Source organism: Coffea arabica, chromosome 4e (genome assembly GCF_036785885.1).
Source record: "Coffea arabica cultivar ET-39 chromosome 4e, Coffea Arabica ET-39 HiFi, whole genome shotgun sequence".
Taxonomy (NCBI): domain Eukaryota; kingdom Viridiplantae; phylum Streptophyta; class Magnoliopsida; order Gentianales; family Rubiaceae; genus Coffea; species Coffea arabica.
In genome coordinates this window covers 4,865,858-4,887,978 of record NC_092317.1, presented here as the reverse complement: position 1 = coordinate 4,887,978, position 22,121 = coordinate 4,865,858, and the positions used below count along the sequence as shown (strand labels likewise).

At 36.9% G+C, this 22,121-nt stretch overlaps 3 protein-coding genes and 1 long non-coding RNA gene across 5 annotated transcripts; all 4 read right to left on the bottom strand.

The window, feature by feature from the left end:
* Positions 1 to 1,969: 1,969 nt before the first annotated feature.
* LOC113741854 (peptidyl-prolyl cis-trans isomerase FKBP17-2, chloroplastic) lies at positions 1,970 to 3,777 on the bottom strand. The gene is made up of 3 exons (XM_027269502.2): positions 3,352 to 3,777; positions 2,672 to 2,716; positions 1,970 to 2,573 (listed from the first exon to the last, which is right to left on the bottom strand). Exons 1-3 carry the CDS (start codon positions 3,723 to 3,725, stop codon positions 2,219 to 2,221), a joined length of 774 nt encoding a protein of 257 aa, XP_027125303.1. The 5' UTR covers positions 3,726 to 3,777; the 3' UTR covers positions 1,970 to 2,218.
* A 3,211-nt stretch (positions 3,778 to 6,988) lies between these two features.
* LOC113742596 (golgin candidate 2) lies at positions 6,989 to 12,430 on the bottom strand. The gene is made up of 10 exons (XM_027270469.2): positions 12,241 to 12,430; positions 11,017 to 12,123; positions 9,701 to 9,811; positions 9,447 to 9,506; positions 8,604 to 8,661; positions 8,334 to 8,377; positions 8,158 to 8,250; positions 7,951 to 8,076; positions 7,596 to 7,643; positions 6,989 to 7,504 (listed from the first exon to the last, which is right to left on the bottom strand). The coding sequence occupies exons 1-10, from the start codon at positions 12,292 to 12,294 to the stop codon at positions 7,130 to 7,132; spliced, it is 2,076 nt and encodes a 691-aa protein (XP_027126270.2). The 5' UTR covers positions 12,295 to 12,430; the 3' UTR covers positions 6,989 to 7,129.
* A 1,652-nt stretch (positions 12,431 to 14,082) lies between these two features.
* LOC140005947 (uncharacterized) lies at positions 14,083 to 16,536 on the bottom strand. Of its 2 annotated transcripts, none has more exons than XR_011813488.1 (2): positions 15,668 to 16,536; positions 14,083 to 14,577 (listed from the first exon to the last, which is right to left on the bottom strand). It is a non-coding gene; the product is annotated as an uncharacterized lncRNA (long non-coding RNA). The 2 variants fall into 2 exon arrangements; XR_011813489.1 differs by having other exon boundaries at positions 14,083 to 14,512.
* A 1,220-nt stretch (positions 16,537 to 17,756) lies between these two features.
* On the bottom strand, positions 17,757 to 20,661 carry LOC140005946 (ras-related protein RABA6a-like). The gene is made up of 2 exons (XM_072047321.1): positions 19,787 to 20,661; positions 17,757 to 18,366 (listed from the first exon to the last, which is right to left on the bottom strand). Exons 1-2 carry the CDS (start codon positions 20,011 to 20,013, stop codon positions 17,922 to 17,924), a joined length of 672 nt encoding a protein of 223 aa, XP_071903422.1. The 5' UTR covers positions 20,014 to 20,661; the 3' UTR covers positions 17,757 to 17,921.
* Positions 20,662 to 22,121: the final 1,460 nt, after the last annotated feature.

Below are 22,121 nucleotides of genomic sequence, written 5' to 3'. Positions count from 1 at the left end.
GTGGGACGGAGGGAGTACGAATGTGTGTATAGGCACTCGTTGAAATATATTTTAAATGTTATATTTTTTTTAAGAATTAATCTTTCCTACACTGACAGTATATACACTATCAACATTGGATAAATGACAACTGTACAAAATTTGAATTTGAAATTCAATTTTTACACACATGTCGTGAATCTAACGATGATAGTGTATACACTGTCAGTATAGGAAAGATTTACTCTTTTTTTAAATGTAAGATTAATTAGAAAAAATAAATAAATAAAAGAGAGGGTAGGTAAGATTAAATAGAGAAAGTATATAAATGCAAGGATAAATTTCATGTGTTATATTTTTGAAAAATATAAGATTAATTAGAAACATTAAATAAATACAAGGGAAGGTAAATAAGATTAAATAAAGAAAATATATAAAGGTAAGGGAAGGTAATAATTGTTAGTATATATACACACATACATGATAGGTTAAGTGAATTTTAGCTTTTTTTTTCCAAGTGAATTTTAGCTCAATTATCTTGGGGAACATTCGGGCCTGTTTGGAACCTGAGTTTTTTGGAAGTTTGTCTAAAACTTTACTGTAGTTCACTGTAGAAGTTTTTGAAAAAATTTTGTAGAAGTTTTTGTAAGTAGAAAAATTTTGTAGAAGTTTTTGTAAGGTGAAATTTTTTTTCTATTTCTTTTTTTCTTTCCTTTTCTCTTTCTCTTTCTCTTTCTTTTTCTTTGTTTCCTTTTTCTTTTCTTTCTTCTTCTTCTTCCTTCCCCCTTCCCCTTCCCCGTTACCTCCGCCACCCCTCTCCTCCCTTTCCCCGTTACCCCCTCTGCCTCGCCACCCCTGCAAAAGCTCCCCGTCCCTCTCCCTCTACCCACAACCCCCCTCCCCCACCCCCCTGCGCTGTAGTGGAGGGAGCTGAGAGGAACGGCAGCGAGGTGGGAGTTGTGAAGATGAGAGAGAACGCGCGAGGGCTTTGGGTCGTGGCCAAGGAGGAACGGCAGCGCACGGTGGAGCCAGGGGGCGTGGCGCGAGCGAGAGGCGGCGGTTGGGTTGGAGTCGCGCGAGGTGGTGGTGGCTTCGTCGGCGTTGCGAGGGAGAGAGAAGGGTTGTGGTGTCGCTGGAGTCGCGCAGCCATGGGCAGCGGTGTCCGGCCGCGGAGACCAAGAAACGCGCGAGAGGAGAGAGACGTGCGGCGAGGTGGCGGCGTGCGCTGGTGATGAGGGGAGGAGATGGCGGCGAACAAAGGGGGAAGGTGGCGGGGAAAGAGGGGAGGGGGGAGGGAGAAAGAAAAAAAAAAGAAAAAAGAGATTTTGGAACCAACATATCGGTCAAAAGGGGAGGGGAGGGAGAGAAGAAAAAAAAAAGAGGAAGGCCAGCAAAAGTTGGCCGGAATAGTTACCGGCTCCGGAAGTGGTGGTGGAGGTGGTGGCCGGTTGGGTGAGGGAGGAAAAAGAAGAAGAAAAGTTGAAGGGAAAGTTTTTTGTATATTATTTTGAAGTGTGTAGGTAAAAAACTTTGATAAGTTTTTTAGGATTTCTGTAGCAAAAGTTGTTAAAAAACTAGTAGCTAAAAAACTAGACCAAAAACTTCACTTCCAAACAAGCCCATAGTATATCGTTCTTAGCTTTGCAGTCAAGGCCAATTTATCAAACTAGAGAGTACACCGTCGAGGACTTGATGACATGCACAAGATTCTAAAGGAAAGTAGGAGTTTCTATAGCATTGCTCAAGTTTTCCACCCAACATGACTCGAGTGTAGCAATCTACAAAACAGATCACCTGGGCCATGGCTGATCTTCTCTAATGATCTCAAGCTCCACAAACTTGCAGCAATTGCAAGTCTTGTGTGTCATAATTAAGAGCTACTGAAAATTGAAGAGAGTCAAACATTCAGAGTAGCAGTATCATTGATTGCCGCCTAGTTAATTTACACCAACCAATCTACAAAATATAAAATTCTGAAGCAAGGAGCACAAGACAACAAAATTGTAAACCTTACTTGCAACAATTACAATTTACAGACAAATGCGATTGCCATGGTGCCAGGACAAACCCGAAACTTAGAGAAAATGGGACCATAGACCGTCTATCCAAATATTTGCCAACTTAGAGAAAATGTATGTTTTAGTAGCTGCTGCTCATAATTTATTCGCCTACTTAGAGAAAATAATGTATGTTGCTCATGATTGCTTATGATTGCATTGGAAAGAAGTGGAGTGAAAAATCAAGCTGGTGCAATTGATACTTTGTCAATCTCAATGATATACTCAAGGGTAGCAGATGGAGGAATTTGCACTCCTGAACCTAGATCTGCTCCTTCCTCTCCAAAACACAGATTAGGAGGTATGATTACTCTCCTCTTGCCACCTGCCTTCATGGTCCTCAAAACATTTTCCACCCCATCACAGATTCCTTTACTATAAGGCCTTGATCCCATGACAAGTGCTAGAGGCTTCTTATCACCACCAAAGGTATCAATCAACACTTCATCACTGTCTTGTAGCTTTGCTTCAACATCAAGCACAACTAGGTCTCCAGGTCTTGGTGATGCACCGCCGCCAACTCTCAAATCATAGTACCTGAAGTAAGACAACTGTATTCAGAAGAAAGGCATCTGGAGTAAACTTAAGAAGTTGCTAGTATTGCTTCAATGTCAGCACTCAGCATAATAATGTACCTTATGCCATTAGGCAGAATTACCTCCTCTTCCTTCTCAACATCCCTGTGAGAACAAAAAGGGTTACAAACATTGGCAAATACTTTTGGATTGAGAACGAAACCAAGAAAGGTTAGAACCATTGTAAGGCGTGTTTAGGGCGAGCTCCTAGGCGAGGCAATGCCCCGAGACATTTGATCAGGGACGCAAGTATTGTTGGGCATTTGTCCCATGCCCCACACTACGAGGTGAATGCCTAGGGGTTGGATGTATGGGGTGTTTTTATATTATTGTCTTTTTTTTTATTTTAAACTATAATTTTACTATTTTATCTTCCTTACCTTTCTAGAGGCTTTCGCCTGGTAAGGGGACATAAAATGTCTCTCCCAACATCCCTGCCTTTTAAACATTGGTTAGAAACTAATCGTCCCATAAAAATGAATGCTCAAAGTGCACTTTGGCCAAATCAGTGCCAATTGCAATCCAGTTTTATCTCTCTCCTTGCCACACGCTACTACTTGATAATTGACAAGGATCCTCGTTCTTTCTTGACATAGCTTTGCTTTTTCATTTTACCAAGAAACTAACTTCTTGTAGTACTGCATTGGTGAATTCTTTATCTGCATTGCATCTCAAGTTTTTCATCCCCATTTAGAGAACAATTCACGGAATGATATAATTCTTTCCAGATAACAGTTTACCTTGTGTCAGCTGCTTCTTGAGAAACTTCTAAACGAGTCTTGATTTGTTCAGAAATGACTCCAACAGCCAGGAAACCAACCCATGCAAGCCCAGCACCAAGGCCAAATCTCCTGGTTAAGGTGGATGCAATCCAATCAGTTGATTCTACTTTTGCAGGAATGGCAGGCTTACTAGCCTTTTCCTCTTGCACTTTCACTGTGGCTGCTGATGGTGGCTCTGCAGAAGTTGCACTCAGCTTTTGAGAAGGTGTAGGTTGGGGTTGCGAAGGTTGGGTTGGTTGCTGAGGAGGTGGGGCTTGTGGAGATGAACACAGGCGGTTAGTTCTTGAAATTGGGTGAGACGGAAATGGTGGGGATCCAAAGAAGGTTGCCATTTCCTCACACAACAAAAAATTTTAAAAGTCAAACATAGGAGCTAGCGGAAGGATATTTGTACTTGCGGCAGCAAAAGGAGGGAAGATTGGTCCCTACCTTATCTTGATGTGAAGATTGTTGTGGTAGTACCCTCTGCCTCTGGCCGCCCCTATTGAAGGCTTAAAAACTACTCTTTTTTTTTTTTTTTTTTTCGACACAGGGTTGTCCGGGTCAATCTTTACGGGGCCCCAATCCGACCCGACTAATTCCTTGGGGCCCGGATCCGGCGCCCTAACCCGACCCGAACACGATAAGTGCGCGGAAGAATCCAGCAGAGCGGAGACTCAAAGTTGGGACCTCAAGGGTCACCGGTGAGAGGCGCTACCGCTGGACCATTCACGCGGGGCGTTCTTAAAAACTACTCGATGAAAGCTGTAAAAGCAGTAAGATATTCAGTTTTAATTTTTGTCCGTCAGGATTCATCAGTTTCAGGCAGAATGATACAACTGGCGTCCTAATATGATCAATACGCTGCGGGCCCTGTAATTTGCCAGTAATGGATGAATTGAATCAAGTAAACAGTAGAAGTAATAAACTAACAATATCTAAATAATCACAAAAAAGGGCCCAGTCTGGGTTCGGTTCGGTGGTTGTAGCCCAGTTGGGTGAGAGCCACCAACCAAGGATCGAATCCCAGTCGTTAACATTGACCGATGATGTTGGGCAGCCTCTCGCGGTCACGCAGTGGGATTAGTTGGGGCGTACGGTAACCAGTCCTTGGCTCTAGATACCCACTGTAATGAAAAAAAAAAAAAAATAATCACAAAAAAGGGAAAAAAGAAAAGATCGGCTGAAGTAGAGATGGAATATATAAGAAACTTTAAAATTCACAATGTAATAATACTCCATTGCTAGATTTTTTTTTATTGATAAAACGATCTTAATTGTGGTCAATTGCACAAAACTTAAAGAAATTATAATTATACACAAATAATTTTCTATTCAAAATCACAAGAATCATAGAAAACATCATGTTAAAAAAGATGACTAGTCTATTTTGCTAAATCTTGTGATCATTAGTGTACTTTTGTTGCTTATTTGTGTTGTCTAATTTATTAAATATGAACTCTTTGAATGGTGAAATGTGTGTATTAATTTTTTTAACTTTTAATTATTTTTATTTTTTTTACTAATACAACTTATATACATGCATAAAGGGTATTTATGGAATCAAAGTTTCATCTCTCTCCTTAAAATACTTTTTTAAGGATACCTTTTCTAATTGGACTAATTTTGCTATCAAAATCTTAATCTCAGGGGAGGTTTGTGAAATTTTTAAACTTCAAGTGAGGTTTCTGCTGTTATCGTTTGGAAAAAAAGGAAAAAAGTGAGGTTTCTGATAATTTCACTATTTCAAATCACGATGAACTATTATTGGAGTGCACTTGTGAAGGTAATTCATCCCCCGAGACCATGTCACCCCCAACGATAGAATTCAACTGGAAGTGAACTAATAGAATCCAATTCGAAAGCAGTACACTCCGTACCAACGTCACCAACAACAGAATAAGTATGGAATTATACTTCTAATCATAACATTGCCAAAATCAGGGTTCGATACATAACCAAAATCAGAAGAGTTTTATCACCTTAATACTAATGGTTTCTAAATAATTCCCTTGACTAAAAGGCAACCTATTCTTTTTGGTCCTATAGTTTCTTTATTGAGAACATCATCGTACTAATTCAAAACTTGTTCCAATACTATATAATTCTTTCATGGACCACTTCAGGAAAACATGTAACAGATCATTAAGCTGTGGAGACTATCACAGGGAAGGAGACTATAAAACATATTATGATGTTCTCCATCTTTACATAAGAAAAGCTGCCAATGTTGGTCAACTAATTGATCCGTTTGTGCCGCCAACCAAACTAGCTTGTTATTAAGTTGTAGTTTCTAAGGTTACAGTTACTGATGATGGCCGAGGCATGGAAGTGAAACAATGCAGTACCGAAATAGTAAGAGGAATGCCAGAGCCTTCCTGAGGTTGTGCTATGAAGATGGAGTTCGATGAATTTCCAGAGGCTGAGTCTTTCTTTTTTGAGGTTTTGTGTCCCGGAAGCAACCATGGTCCTAGAACTTCCTCTGGTGTTGCCGTGATTGGTAGGGCGCAAATTATGATGCCAACCAAACGTAAAGATTTTGGCATGCGAACGCACGAACTCGTTAGTCGTTACGCTAGCCGAATCAGAGAAGAAAGTTGAAGGTTTTATCCATTTGGATATGAAGTTAGGAGTGAGGTGGCGCAGGCCACACAAAATCCTCAGTGCCACTTTTTCAGTGGCAATTCAGTGTCACTTCTATATTTATGTCAAGTGTCCTGTTTATTTAATTTATCATGTGCTATTTATTTAAATTTTTTCTACCATCATGTGATAAGTGAGATTGACATTGAATTTGGCACCGAATAGTGGCATGGAGGATTCCAATTGGGCGCAGGAGACGTAACCCTACCAAGTGCTATGGGGATGACATGGATTGCAGTTAATTATTATGGTTGTTTTGCTTCAAATTTAGGTTTCATTGATTAGATTGGTGGCCGTTAGTTTTGCTCAAATTGGTTTGTCTTTGGATGCGTTGTGTTTCTTGATGGCAAAGGTTGTTTTTTGGACTACGTTTTTTAGAAGATGTGAATTATCTTAGAAAGATGATAAAGTATGTTATTTGTGTTTGGGGAATATTCAAGGCCATCCAAACAAGTTAGTCTCTTTAGTAACTAGGGAATTAAGTTAAACGGTGTTAAACAGTTGGATGATCACTTCATTCACCAAACTTAATTCAATCATAACTAAATTTGTTTTCCTCAAAGATTTCCCAATACTTTAATGCAGTTATTATAACTACTTGCATCAACGTCAAAATTAGAAAAGCCATCCTAAGTGCTCAGGGGAGTTTATTTATTTATTTATTTATTTTACCTATTGGTTATTTTTTGTGTGCCAAATTTGTTGGCACATATTTCTTCAAACAAAATTAAGTGTTTGGCAGGATGGATGAACTTGTACTACTTCTGTAGCCTGATTGACTCAGATGGATGCGTGATGTTTTTCAATTGAAATTCACTTTTTATTAACTAATTAAAGAAGGCTTTATGCGAAGGCATCGCCTTGAAAACTTTGTTTTTCTATATGAAAATGCAGCACAAATTTATCTTGTTAGGCCTTCTAAGCACATGAAAAAGTCTATATCGGAGATTGTAGTTAGCTGGAACAGGAAGTCTCCACCATTAACCTTTTCCCAATGGAGTATGGACTGAAATATATTTGGATAATTGATTACATTTCTATACACGTGTATTCAGTATTTAAAAAATTGCCTTGCACAAAGGTGACAATCAAGGAATGCAAACAACTAATCCAATCAGACACCTCCAGTTTTATTCATATTCTCCAGTGAAACAACGGCACCGGAGCTGGCCTCATTTGAGGGTGGGGAGTGTGACAGTAAGATATAAATGACCCAAAGATGAAGGCATGCAAGGTATATGAAAGACGATATTCTTGCTGCGGAGTTTCTTCTCAAAAATACAGCACCTGCGCAATAGATTGAATCCAACTGTTGAACCAATGATCCCAGATGTCGCTTGCCTGATCGAAGTCTCTCCTGAAACAGAGGTCTTAACTTCGAATTTGGTAGCTCCCATACTCCTGATTCTAAATCCCCCCTGGATGAGGTGCTTGGGATATCAGAAGAGTCAACCATGGATTTCCTATCATTCAGCGACTTTGAAACAGCCTAGAGCATAAAACAAACAACACCATTAGCAAAATATCAACAACTAAACACTCAAGTCTTGCAGCAAACTTAATTCAGAATCACAATTCACCTCAATCTTGAAAAGCAGCATGGCCTTCTCAGAGGAGAGTGCCTCCGCCTGGTAAAGTGTGCCAAAAATTAAGAAATTCGGTCATTCAAAGGCCAGGATACTAAATGACATCTAACATCCAAGTAAGCAATTAAGGATTAGTCAGCAAGTATCATTAAGCTATTTCCCGTTTATTTTTGCATCTAAAAGAACTTTGGTCAACATTAAAGATCTTGCATCCTTCCATCTACTGCTCCTGCTTGATTGAGCAAAAAAACATGTTGATAATTATCATGTTTGAGATGTTTCTTAAGGATGAACGTACCCTTTATATCCAATTCAGAATTTCAAATATTTTATAATTCCTACAACCAACCTGGGCTTGTTTCTGAATCAAATGATCAGTCAACTGACTAAGCCTTCGCTTCAGCTCAACTTCCACTTCAGTTGGATGCTCTAGTTCCCTTTTTGTCGATTCAATACTTTTTTCAAGTGTCATTGCCTATTTACACGGAAAGAATTGATCTAAACTTACATATAGTTCACAGAATTAAACTAATGAAAAGGCAAGGATAATGTTCACCTTCTCCTGCAACCTCCCAACTTTATCTGTTAAAAATGAATTCTCAGCCTCAAGTATTTCCCTTTCAAGTTCAACTCCTTTTGAAGCTGCCACCTGCAAGATTCATGATGCTACCCGGGTTATTTAGCGGAGAGCATTAATATGTTAAGGCACATAGACAAGCAGACATCACTCACATTTTTGCTACTCTGATGAGTATTTGAAATTTTCCTTCTCAGTTCTACAGAGACGAACAAATCCCAGTAAGCAAGCCATGAATCTCTCCTCCAGAAATTAGTCGAGATAAAAAGAAAGATCATCTATGATGTACTTGAATATGGCAACGGAGTTTTATCAGACCACATGCATTCTCATTTTTCTTCTCCACGAATGAAAACTCATTTAACAATCCTTAGCCCTTGATCCACAAACCTTCAAGACAATTAACAAAGATCCAAGGACCATACCTTCTTGAGTGGCCTCTTTTAACTCAATATGTCGACGAAGAGCTGAAATCCGATTGGTCTACCCAAAAGAGAGGGGGGGGGGGCGGATACAAAAGAAAAAGAAGAATCAATTATTCTACTCACTCAAAAATTCATAGAAATATGGCACAAGATATGAAACTCATAGAAGTTGCAGTTTCAGGCCATTAGAAACTTATTTGACATGATAATAGCTTAATAAGTACAAGGATAGAAGAGATAAGAGTTGCCACAGTAATTATGAGATTTCAACAAATCCTTAAAGTCAGAGCTTTACCCGCTTGCTTACCTAAAAAATAACCCAAACAAGTTGATGCATAACCAAATAATTAAACAAATTTTCTTGTAACATAATGTCAGTAGAGTTGGGAAATCTCATACTCATATATCATATTCGTTCAATTTCATGCTGGCACAAACTGTCATTTACAAGTTCTTATGCCTCAAACCATCCCTTCTTCCTTCCCCCATCCCACAAAAAGTGAAATAAAAACACTTTAACAATTAGAAAACATAAAATCACATGCAACCTTTTCTGCATAATAACAATTAACCATAAGCATTAACTGCACAAATGTAAACTAAAACAAACTTTTGCCTGCCCTTTCACAGGGATGACAATTTATTTTTGCCACATGACAAGCTACATAGCCTTCTAATAGTGCAAACCATTCTGACTCAAGGCAAAAATATAAACAGATTAAATTTGTGAATCTTGGAGCTTAACCAATTTCAACAAAACTGAGAAACTCCTCCAAAAAATAATTAAATAAAGAAAATGATAAGAATTATATCAACCTAGGGAAGATCCAGTTTCTCATATACCTCCACTTCAAGATCTTTCTGAACAGATGCAAGGGACCTTGCAAGATCAGCATTTGTAGTCTGCAAGGATGACAAGGAATTACATGAGCAAAAGAAATTTCCAGAATCAAGATATTCCAAGACATCCAGGCCCCATTATATGATCAATTAGAAAGGACAATCACAACAGTAAGCATCCAAAAACCTCACAAAAGAACACAGAACCATTTAGAAGCCACTAAATCATAGAAGACGTTTGAAAGAAGTGATCATACCTCAGGTTTAGCCAAACGAGCTAAGGCTTCCATTCTAGTGTTATTATGCTTTTGCTTTTCTAGTTCAACAGCTTCCATAGTTTCCATCATTGTTGTCTGCAATTCTGATGCCTGAATCAAGCAAACAGATGAAGGAATTAATTGTTCTAAAACTAACTAGAAGAAAAGAACACTAAAAACAACTGAGGAATTAACGAACTTCAAACAGAAGTATCAGCAGCAGAAAAGAGGTCCAGAGACAGGACAGGTAAATCACTGACATAAATGACAATTCCGATAAACTAGCACCGATGTATCTTCACATGCAAGAAAAGTTCATATTTTGGTGAACCCCCTAAAACACAATTAGAAGAATTCATAAGATCATAATGAAAGCAACAAAGAACCAAGAAAAGCAAGCCGAGATAAGACTGTCAGATAGTGTATCATAAGGGCCTGATAAGCTAAACCATCATATTACCAGACAACATATTAGTATGATACTGTGCCATTAATATCTTGAATATCCATTGATAATGCAAGAACCATGACAGATTTTGAATCCAAATGCAATTTCTAGGGTAAATAACAGCACATTCTGCAAGTAAGAAGTAAAAGTTCCAAAGAAAAACTGATTACAGTAGACATAGCAAGCAAAAAATGCTTTAAAGTGATGATCCCACACTTTAAAAAGCAGACAAGCACAAAGAGAAGACACAGAGCTACTGGAGAGTTAGTCCTGCAGCTCATGCCAGGGACCCTTGATCTGGTATTCAATTAAATATTTACACGAATGGTCACGGGGTGGAATTATGTGACCACCCTCGTTGAGCCGGAACAAAATCAAGGATGTACATTAGCATGCAGATAATCCAGCCAATAAAGGTTCTACCCAAAAAAAGAAAAAAGCCCGAATGTATAACATGCTAATCATTAAATTTCTTGAAACAAAGAATTAAGCGAGTTCATAATGGCCTATTTTCCAAATCCCTTCTTCCTGTTACTGTGATATGCAACAAGAAAAGCAAATAAAAGGATATTAAGTTTCAGATATGGTAAACTTCCAAAATTTGACGCTTCATTTTTTTTTTCTCTTTTATGTTTCTATGCTTCTGACATCCAACAATGCATTTCGCGAAACGAATTTGCTAAAATTATGTAATCCTCAACTAACATTATTGATTCTGAGTAAAAACAAATAACCCTATTCCTGCTTGTTGCTCTTTAACCTTGCGTAGCAGAAAACTCGTCCAGAAGACAAGTATAAGCAGCAACACTAAGAAAATGAAATAATAGACACTCACAATGTTAACCAAAAAAAAATCAAGAGTATTTACCTCAAGCACTTGTTGTTTTGCCTGCTCGTCAAGTATTTTCTCCAAACTCTGTTTCTCACCCTCCAGTTTGGCAACATTATTCTCACGCTGTTTGATAGCCTCAATGGCTTTTGCTGCTGCTTTCTCTGCCAAAATCTGCTGCCTTCTCTTTCTCCTTTCTTCCCTCTCACGTTCACTGTCGGAGTCAGACGAGGAACCTGAATCCGTCTCTGAATCTGAATCTGCATTACTGGGTGACAAAGAACTCCTCTCCACAGAAGCAGACACTCTGGAACTGAATGTAGATCCATCAACAGCTATTGTTGAATTTGTAAGCCTTTCACGGTCACGAACTCCAGTCTTCAGATCCTGCTTCCCATCATCACTAACTGAATCATCCTTAGACTGTGAGTGCATGTCATGTCCTTTGACCCCTTCAGTCTTTCTCTCCCTTACAACATTCACATGCAAGTCCTTCTGATCTAAATCCCTTGTTTCCACAGTTCCCTCACCATTCCTTGGTTCACAGCTTGAACTTGAACTTCTAGATACATCTTTACAATCACTAGCACTAATTCTACCCTCCAAACTCTCCAAACCATCACCATTGACCTTATTCCCCAACTCAGCATCCGACTTCCTCTCACTCTTCAAAACCTTTGTTTGACCCTTCTGACTCCTATTCCCACCGAATGCCACCGCATTCTTTCCAGCCCCCAAACTCCCCTGCTTCCTGCCATCCCTCCTCTCTCGTCTTAACCCCGACACTCCATTACTACTCCTACTGCCACCCAAAACCTCCTTTTTACTCGGCACACTCAACAATTCAGTCCAATCGCTATCTGTCAAATTAGTTTGATTGGCCTTACTGCTCGAAATCTTCTTATTCCCCAATACCACACCCTCCTTCTCCCTACTGTAACTTCCACTACTATTACTAACACCATAATTACTATTATTGCTGCTAATTACATTTAAATTATCAATATTTTCCACTGATTTCTTCTTTAGCTGGTCTTTTAGCAATGGCTTTATTTCGCTAGGTTTTTTCGAGGTATCCAGCCCTAATTCTTCATCAGATCGTTGCTTTTCGTTTTTCTTAAGCGATTCCGCAGCTTGCTGATCGATCTGAGCCGGCAAATGTTGAATTGAATGCGAAGTCAAAACTTTATTAAATTGAACGCAACGAGAAGCATGTTAAAAAATACATATGCAAATTGAACGAGAGAGAAGAGGATTAATTACCTGATGGAGAAAGTCTTCGGCGACTTTGAGCTTGGATGAGATCCAACCAGCCATAGCCGTTGATTAAGCAGGATCGATGATTGTCTTCCTCGAGATAAGAATGGATAAGTAGAGCTTACGCTCGGCGCATTTTAGCTGAATGCGGTGATTATTTCCTGCATTTGATTTTCTTCGGTTACTGGAGAGAACTAACAAGGTGAGGAAGATGATGAAAGGGAAAAGAGAAAAGACTTGCTAAAATAACAAGCAGTTAGTGACGGTTAAGTTAACAATCGTCTTCGTCTCGTCGGTGACCGTAATCTCACCATAATTTTCTTTATTTTCTTTAAATATCTCGGTAATTTAAGAATACTTTTCATTAAATATCTCAGTATTTTTTTTCTAGACGAGGGAGAAGCGGAATTTAAAAATTAGGGAGAAGACAGCGGAATTAGAAGGCAGGGCCTCTATATTTTCTGGATGTCAACTTTAATCACTGGCCTAAAACTTTCTGGATAAATGTCTAAGTATTTGTAAATTAATAAATCAGAAAGGTTTATCTGTAAATTAATAAATCAAAAAGGTTAATTTATGAGTTTAATTACAAATAAATCAGCTCTTGGCTAGATGAACACTTTTGTAATCTAAAAATATGAACGCTTCCTCTATTTAATATGAATTGTTTTGTGAAATTACAAAAAAAACTGTATAGATAAACTTGAATGAGACAGTGACATAAATTTATTCTTCTTTTATTAAAAATTAGGAAGATTACAAGCAAATTCCAGACAAAAATTTTAATAAGGGTACGTTTGGTTCTATAGAATTAGAAATGAATTAGAATTGAAATTCTATAGAATTAGAATTCTATGAATTGGAATTCCAAGTCATTTCAATTCTTTCGTTTGGGAAATGCATAGAATTGATACGGAATTTATTTGAAATTCCAAATTCTTTGTTTGTATGACAGAAGAATTCATTAGGAATTAGAATTGTTTTCATGAAACATTTGCTTACATAAAATTTTTCTTTTTTTTTCTTTTTTATATAATAATTTCTTTTTTTTCTTACATTTAGCTAATTTTTACTAAAGATTTAAAAGAAAGAACCAATTTGTGCCTTTAATAATTTATTTTTTCCCACTCTCATATCAATTTCTTTGGTGAACATTTCCAGACTTAGGTTGTGCTAAGCATAGCATTAACGAGACGTGTCATATTGACTGCCTTCTTTTGTTCAAGTATGGTATAGATATTGGCATCCAACCAAAACTGGACCTCACCCCCTTAAAAGTAAATCCCCAATGACACTAGCATATTTCTTAAAACATGGTAGAATACTAGACAGTGAATTAGTCACTAATTAACTCAAATAGTACGTTTGTAAAACAATTTAATTAACATTCTCAACAAATAAATTCAGTTTACTATTCGAATTCTGAATCTAACAGTTGATGGTGGAAAAGGGTGTGGAGAAAGGTGGAAGGACCAAAAAGAAAAAAAAATCCAACATGCCTGAGTTATACTGGACACTATTTTTTTTATTGCGGACTGCAAGCAGTAATTCAAAAAAATAAGGATCCAATGGCTAGTAAAGGAGCCACTGACTGCATGAAAAAGACGAAGCACTGTCAAAGCTTATTTTATCACCCTTTTAATACGTGTTGATACTCGTATGCATACTTGCTACTGCTGCTATTTCTGCAGTCCAGCAGTGCACTACACCTCCTCTTCATGTAGGGTAGTGCAGCATTTGGAGGCACGCCACATCCACATTGTCAATTGTTTTACAAACGTACTATTTGAGAAAGAACGCAAAGGTTCATGCAGCTAAAGGACAAGTCAGGGCATCAACACAGGCAGCTATGTTAATCTCAATATCTAAAATGCTATTTCATCAGACAAAAGATCCAATGTCCCATTCTTATCATCTCAAAAACAGATAGAAAATAGCTGAAATACTCCCTCGAATCTTTCTATAATCTTGTTTTGATCCATTACATAAAAAACAAAGAACTCATCAGAATTTAAAAAGTCATGGATACACGATGGAGTAGTAACAACTTCTACTTGCTCTACTTGGGCTTCCAGCAATCAGCTCAACTTCTTCTACAAAAATAACTTCAACTGGAGATTACCCAAAAAAAAATCAATTACCAATGTGCATCAATAGCCAATCCTTTTTTAAAGTCATCTCCGAGACCAGAAAAAGTGTCATACTTTGTCCTGTCATTCATAAGTGAAATACCCTTTGCCTTTCCTTTTTGACTGAGATGTTGCTTCAGATGCCATATCTAAGGCAAATATGCACCAGAAAAACATCACAATGTCATGTTCTTAAGAATAGATTCAACAGCCACTGCATTATAGAATTAAAAGTGAGAGGCAAATATGCAACAGAAAAATCCATACATATGTTAAATGAAGAACTTATGCTGACTTATTTGGACGGAACCTTTTTGTAAAAGCAATTTGGAGATGTTGCTAAGATCATCACTTATGTGCACAAAATAGTTTGGAGATGTCCTAAACTTATTCTAGTGACTTAAAGCTTCTACTGGTAAGGATTTTCCAGCACACTGCAACAAAAGAAAGAAACAGAAAAGTCCCGACAAAGCTTTCTTTCTAGAAACAAGACTAATTGGCTACGAGAAACATCAGAATCCTTCTAAAGCCTTCTATGAGTCTCATCAAAAGGAAAGATTTAGTAGAGTCTCATTTAGAGGGAAGCTCTAATGGAGTTGCATCCTTAAAATTATCGATGGATAATCAGCTGAAATTCTACATAACACAAGAATTTAGTGTACTTCAAACCAAGAAGAATTAAACAAGAACAAGTTTCCGTAAATCATATGAGACATTAATCTTATCTAGATGATAGAGAAATAATATACATTGCAGAATATTGATAATTTACTAGAACACTGCTTGCACAAAATACAGGATATGAAGCAGACATGAACCACAACAAAGCTAAATATTTCATCTTTCAGTGTAGAATCCAAATGCAGTATCAATTTGTGGTTCCACAATGCAAAAGCTTCTAATAGATCTCAAAAAACCATTTTAAGGAAGACATACGAGATTACCCCTTTCATCTTCATCACCAATATGATTTTAAACTAACATTATATATTCCAACAAGCTAAAACTTGGACTCGATTTAACTAATTGAACTCAAACCCAAAATAAGAAAAAGGAAACAAACGATCAACTTGTGCTTTTTTTTTTTTTAATCCTTATTAACAGCATAAATCTAGAAGCCAAAAATACTAGAGCAAAATATCAGAAAATACAAAAAAAAAATTGCTGTTTGATTGGCAAAAATTTAGACAAATTTACCTTCACAAAACAAAACAAACCATTGCAATGTATCCAATGAAAAAAAAAGCTATGTAATAAAGCCCATAACCAATGATTAATTGAAAAAATTTCAAAGATCGAGTTACCTTTCACAAGCCCTAAATGTGTCTGAAATTTGGGGAAAGCGGGAGAGCTGAAGGAGAGAGCTCAGAAAATAAGGATGGGAGGAATAAAAATGATTACAGCAGCAATGGAGGAGCGGCAGAGGCTACCAAACTGATTGAGCCATATCCTTGTGAACTTGGTACTGGCTATGGTCAGCCTTGTTTATCTACGAAATTCGCATGGCGCAGCCCATATCACTTATAGCCACTGGATTTGAGCCAATTTACAGAAAGAAACCCTATAATTTCACTCTTAACATGCGTAAATGAAAGTAGATGTTCAATGCTGGGAAAAGGCAGAGGAGGAAGATGAGTAAGAGGAGAGACAAGGCGTCAGCAATGGAAGTATAGGTGGAGGCAGAGGAGGAAGTATGGGAGGAGAAAGAGCTGCAAAAGAAACGGTGGTTGGTCTGTGACAAGAGATAGAGAGAGGACTTTCATTTTCAGTTATGTTTTTGTTGATTATATAGAGACCCGTTTCACTGATTTAATCCATCTAGGATCCGCGTACTAACCCGAATAGGAGGTGAAATTATGGAATTGGAATTGTAATTCTTAGGTCCTACCAAAGAATTGAATTTGTGGAATTGATGGCCCGTAGAATTCGAATTGAATTCTAATTCTCTGGCATTGATAGTGTCCAAACCGAAGATTTGGAATTGGGACTTCAATTCTAATTCTAAGCCTCCAATTCTGTGGAAACCAAACACACCCTAAGAATAATTGAAGAATGTGGATTCTTCAAGTTTTAAATTTTAATCTCTACTTGTATAGTAGTACAACATTGCCGATTGCTACAATGATCAAATTCTGTGGCACACAATAAAATACTAGTGTTGGTGGGCACTTCAGATAGGATACTTTGCTTCCAAATTACGTGCATAGACATTTATGATGATCGCATGTTGAAAACATAACTACAAACTGCCCGAATGTTTTTTTGAGGGATCAAAATATATTTAGATAGGCTGTCATGTCAATTCAAGTACTAGCTAACTATTGCGAGGTTTGGAGAAGGATCACTTACTAGAACACGGATTAACTTCAGTTTACACTCCTGAATTTGTATTATTTTTTTTTTATTTTAGACTCTAATTTTAATTTTGAACACTTTATAGTTTTAATTTTTAATTTTGGATGCTTTGCATCTTAAACTCTCATGTTTCTCTCATTTAGGTTCAATCAATGATTATGTTCGCAAAACTAACAAAATAAAGGCCAGCGAAAATTAATGACAATGTACTGTGTTGTTCCAACTATGATTCTTTAGTTTTTTTTTATCATTTTTAGCATATTATCATTTATTTATAAGGTTTCAACAACTAATATTGTTAGTAAAATTAATGAAATCATAGATGGTGCAAATTAATAATAATGTATTATTATATTTTTGCTGTGATATCTTAGCATATTTTGATTATTTTCGGCACATTATCATTGATTTGTTTGGATCCTTTATGTTGTTAATTTTACAAAAATAGTTATTGACTGAATTTAAATAGAACAAATTTGAGAATTTAGAACGTAAAGTATCCAGAATTAAGATTTTAAGGCGCAAAGTGTCTAAAATTGAATTTTATAGTATAAAATAAAAGAGTGATACAAGTTCCGATGTGCAAAGTGGAGTTCATCCCTAGATTAAATATCAAGCTCTAGTTTTTTTTTCTCCGAAAACGATAATAATTGTATAACTTATTCTATCATAAACAACACAATTGTATAAATATCAAGCTCTAGTTAATTGTATGATCTCTTGTTTGACAGAGCAAAAGCATGCGAGAAAGCTACATCGGTCGAAAGAGAATGAAAAGAAAAAGAATATCGGAATACTAAAGAATCCTAAATCCTGATTTAATTAATCACTGATTAATCATTCATCGACAGTTCTGCACGAGGGATATCCAACTCTCCTCCTTTGCTAGTTTGCTCTTGGTTTATCTTAAATTCGATATATTGATAGCCAAATTCAATTTCTAGAAATTGTGTAATTCTCACGTAACAAGTAGTATAACTTTGGTGTATGATCACTCTACTCTGCAAATAAAATCGGAGGAAACAAAGCTAAAAAAAATGCAGGAAATGAATTCTGGGTAGTTTCTATTAGAGTTAGATCAAACAAAACCCTAATGTCTCCAAAATTCAACCATAAATCTGACAAGGCATAAAAGATGATGTCAAAGAAAAAGGATGTAATCTTTTGTTTGCTGTGGTCCATTTCTCTACCAACCAATTAAACTCAATAAGAACAACAAGTAGTAGTTTGTTTAGTAGCAGATACTTCATCATGATCAATAAAAATGATTTCCTTTTTCCCCTGAAGAATTGGAGCAGGTAGTTCATTCATCTTGGCTTCTAAGCTTTTCTGGCTTGTAACTTCATGAATTTTGGCGATCATTTGGTTAAATGCATCTTCCACATTCAAATTTTCCTTTGCAGACGTTTCCAAGAATAATAGGCCTTCAAGCTGCGCAAGGCTCTGCCCATCTTCTAAATTGACCTCTCTTGAGCTTCCCAAATCACATTTGTTGCCAACAAGTACTACAACCATGTCTGAGCACCCAAATTCTCTAAGCTCATACAACCATTTTTTGAGGTGTTCAAAAGTTTCTCTTCTAGTAATATCATACACCAGCAAAGCTCCCAATGCCCCACGGTAGTATGAACTCGTAATTGCTCTAAATCTGCTCAAGAAAAGGAGAACACATTCACGTCAATTAAGGTCGAGTCACAGAGCCAACAGTCTCTTGGGCTATTGGTACCACCGAGACACTTTAAAGTGTTGGTGGGGTGGGAACCCTTGACCTCCCACCATATACTTGTCATTTAATTGTGGCTACTACTTTCAAGTGACTTCCTCGGATGGAATGTCGTCGACTTCCCTCTTTTTAAATTAGACTAGAATAAATTATACTACTGTTATCGTTGTGACAAAAAAAAAAAAAAAAAGAGTCGAGTCACAGGCTATACTTACATTTCTGTTATCAATGTAGCTTGCAATGTCCCTTTAAGAAATACTTAAAGAAGTACCAAACAAGAAAACAAATTAAAGAAAGAAAAGAGGAGCCTGAGGAAAGCTGCTAAAATGACTAGAAGACAACTAACTTATCAACGTTGCCATCTTATCAACATAGCAACTTTGTTTCAGATGAATGATGATGTTTCCTTGTGCCTCCCGTGAATCCCATGGCTAACCAAACCATGGAAAAACGAAAAAGTGTAGGTTACTAAGTGCCAAAAATAGCAACAGATACATCTAGATTTCCAGATAAGGATGTTAGATCATACTAGTTCTTACCTAATTTATGATGGCTCGAGTCATAGTCTTTATCTGTCTAGGGCTAGAAATTTCCTCCCTCTTACCAATCCGGTTAAGCAGGAATATCTGACATTTCTATATAATGCTTCTGCATAATAACCAGCTATAAGTTATGAATTCATGTTTTATGGACCATCCAGAGTTTTCTTGTATGGGCAGGTCTACATAAATGCAACGTAACTGACAAGATTATGAAACATCCATATTTCACACAGTACATAAATCAAAGCACTGTAGACAGGCTGGTGTAAGCATAAAGGATCCTCCTCCATTATAGGGCAATGAGCAATGTTAATCACAAAAACAAGGCCGGCAACACTATTGATTTCGATGCAATTGGGATGAGCATATGATCTTTTATTCCTCGCATAAAGACAGGAGAAGAATAACATGTTTTGCATCTTAAAAGCATCTAAAGAAAGGATTGCCTCAATTCCTAACCAAATTCCAAACAAAACTCCAGTCATGTTCCCGGAAAAAGGCATACTTGGAGAGTCTTTCGACGATTATTACTCACTAGTTTCCCATGAAGAATGAATACCGCCCTAGCAAGCACCTATTCCTATCAAAAAGCGAGAACTCAATTCTTGCAAATCCAAACTTTTTTTGAGATTTCAGACTAGAGAGAATCATTGATTTTTCGTCTCCCCTTGATCACGAAGTAGCCGATATCACATCAATTCCAGAGTATCAGAATCAAATTTAGGTAACAAAAGCCCAAGTCAAGAATCAGCTGATAGAGAATAAGAACTCAAGAAATGAAGTGATCAGCAGATAAAAAGTACCTTTCTTGGCCAGCAGTATCCCAAATTTGAGCCTTGATGACCTTGTCACCAACCTTAACATTTCTATAAGCAAATTCAACCCCTATGGTTGGTTTGGAATCCAAGTGAAATTCATCCTTGGCAAACCTTGAAAGAAGATTAGATTTCCCAACAGCAGAGTCACCAATAAGAACAGCCTTGAAAAGATAGTCGCACTCTTCATCAAATGAATCAGCTGCCATATTCATCAGAAAGAAACAAAACCAGAAACTAAAAGCAAAGAGGGTTCGATTTTCCTAACGATATCAAGAAACTCAAGCATGGTCTGTTGTCATCATATCTTTCTGCGAATATAGATAAGTAATAAAATTTAGGACTCTCAAGAATTGGCTAAGGAGTTATTATTGAGTGGTACCATGTGATACCATTGATAAAGCATGATGGTTGTTCAATCCTCCTGTCACGGCCTGCTTCTGTTGGCGATTTATATTGCTTAATAAACAAAGATCGAAAGCCCACTTTGCTTTATCGCCGTATTCCCACTTTCTTAATTACCACTACTACTTTACAAGTGACAAGAACGCATTTAAGGTTGCCAAACGACCAACAGAATTTCGACATGTGTTCTGGAAAAAGACTTTCGAATTTTTCTTCTGGTTCTGTTGATAACCATTCTAGTGATTTAGCAGCTTGTGACTTGCCCTTATGGGCAGGGTGTTGAAGTTGAACACCACCGAACTGTGAGTTTATCAGTTGTGGATCTTGCAAGCGAAATTTTCAAACATGAATAGGTAGCTTAGGGATAAAGTAAGAAAAACAGCTATCATTCCTAATAATCTCTCTTTTTTTGAAATTAGTGCTTGAATTTGACTAGTGATGACTATCCAGTAATATCACCAAACTTTTAATCCTCTCATTATTATTTTGAATCCAAAATAAGAAAATAGATAAGCTGCCATGCAGTCCCTATCCCAAAGTACATCTATCTAAAAAAGACACACACTTAATTAGTCTCTCATATCCAGCGCAAAATTCTATAGTCACTACAACAATAATTTGCCTAAAAATTTTTCTAGTTGCTTCAAAATAGGGATAAAAATTAATTGGAAAGCTTTTTGTGGGTCTTCATCAAATTGGGATCAAAGTGTCTGGCTATTCGACATTAAGCCCGATTATGTTTTCAAGATTATTATATGACCTACTTACGTGTTTTTTTTTTCTTAAAGACTGTTCTTAGGGATGGCAACGGGGGCGGATGCTCGCGGGCAACCGCCCCGCGGGGGGCTCTCGGGGTGGGGGGGAAATTTTTCCCCCTGTTTAGATATGTCTACTAATAGAATTTATTAATTAGTTATACTAAATTTACTAATACATTTATACTAAATTTTTAATTACACTTAATAGAATAATACTTTTTTCTCAAAAAAAAAGCACAAACACAATAATGAATTAGTGATTGTATTTGTACCAAAAGTGAAAACTTAACTATTTTAGTTGTATTTATTTCATCATGTTGGATTGTATTCAAATAACTTTTGTTTGATTGTTTTTATGAGTTTCAATTGTAAAATTAAAATGAATAATAACTTGATGATGTGTTGATATTTTAGTACTTGATTATTTATTAAAATTTAACTATAATAAAATTTTATTAACCCTGCGGGGGAAGCGGGACGGGGGATGGGGGAGGGGTCTCCCGCCCCAACCCCGCCCCGTTGCCATCCCTAACTATTCTTAATCCCTTACAGTTTGGGATAGGAAGGGAATAGAAATGGATAGAAGGTTAAAAAAATAAATAAATAAATAAATAGTATCGTGCAAATTTTGGGCTTGGCTTTGAGAAATGAGAACACTGCCTTTTGGTCTTCATCTAAGTGTGTAAGGAACCCAAATTGTGGACCATTCCATATAGCACCAACCCATATGGCAATGTCCTACTTTGACTGGCCCAAATACCGTAACCATGGATGTGAACTCACTATTACAGTCGTATATATCTTACAATACAATACGCCAATTGAATGTTTGTTTGGATATAGATTATTTGTCAAATTTTATATGCTCATTTTATCAATATATGATAAAGTATTTTATTTAAAAAATTATTTCAAATAATTTACTATCCAAACACACTCAGACGAAGCCAAAGTCACCTCAAGAAAATACATAAAATCACAAAGAAAAACAAAAGATGAAGACAACTTTTTATGTTAACCGACTGCTTTAAACAACTTGGCTTGGTGGTCACTATCAAATACTTAAATCTTGGTGGTATTGGGACCCACCAAATTGTCACTATACGTGACCGACTTCAGTGATTTTCTCTCATAGAGTTTCTATTCACATCGACTCCCCC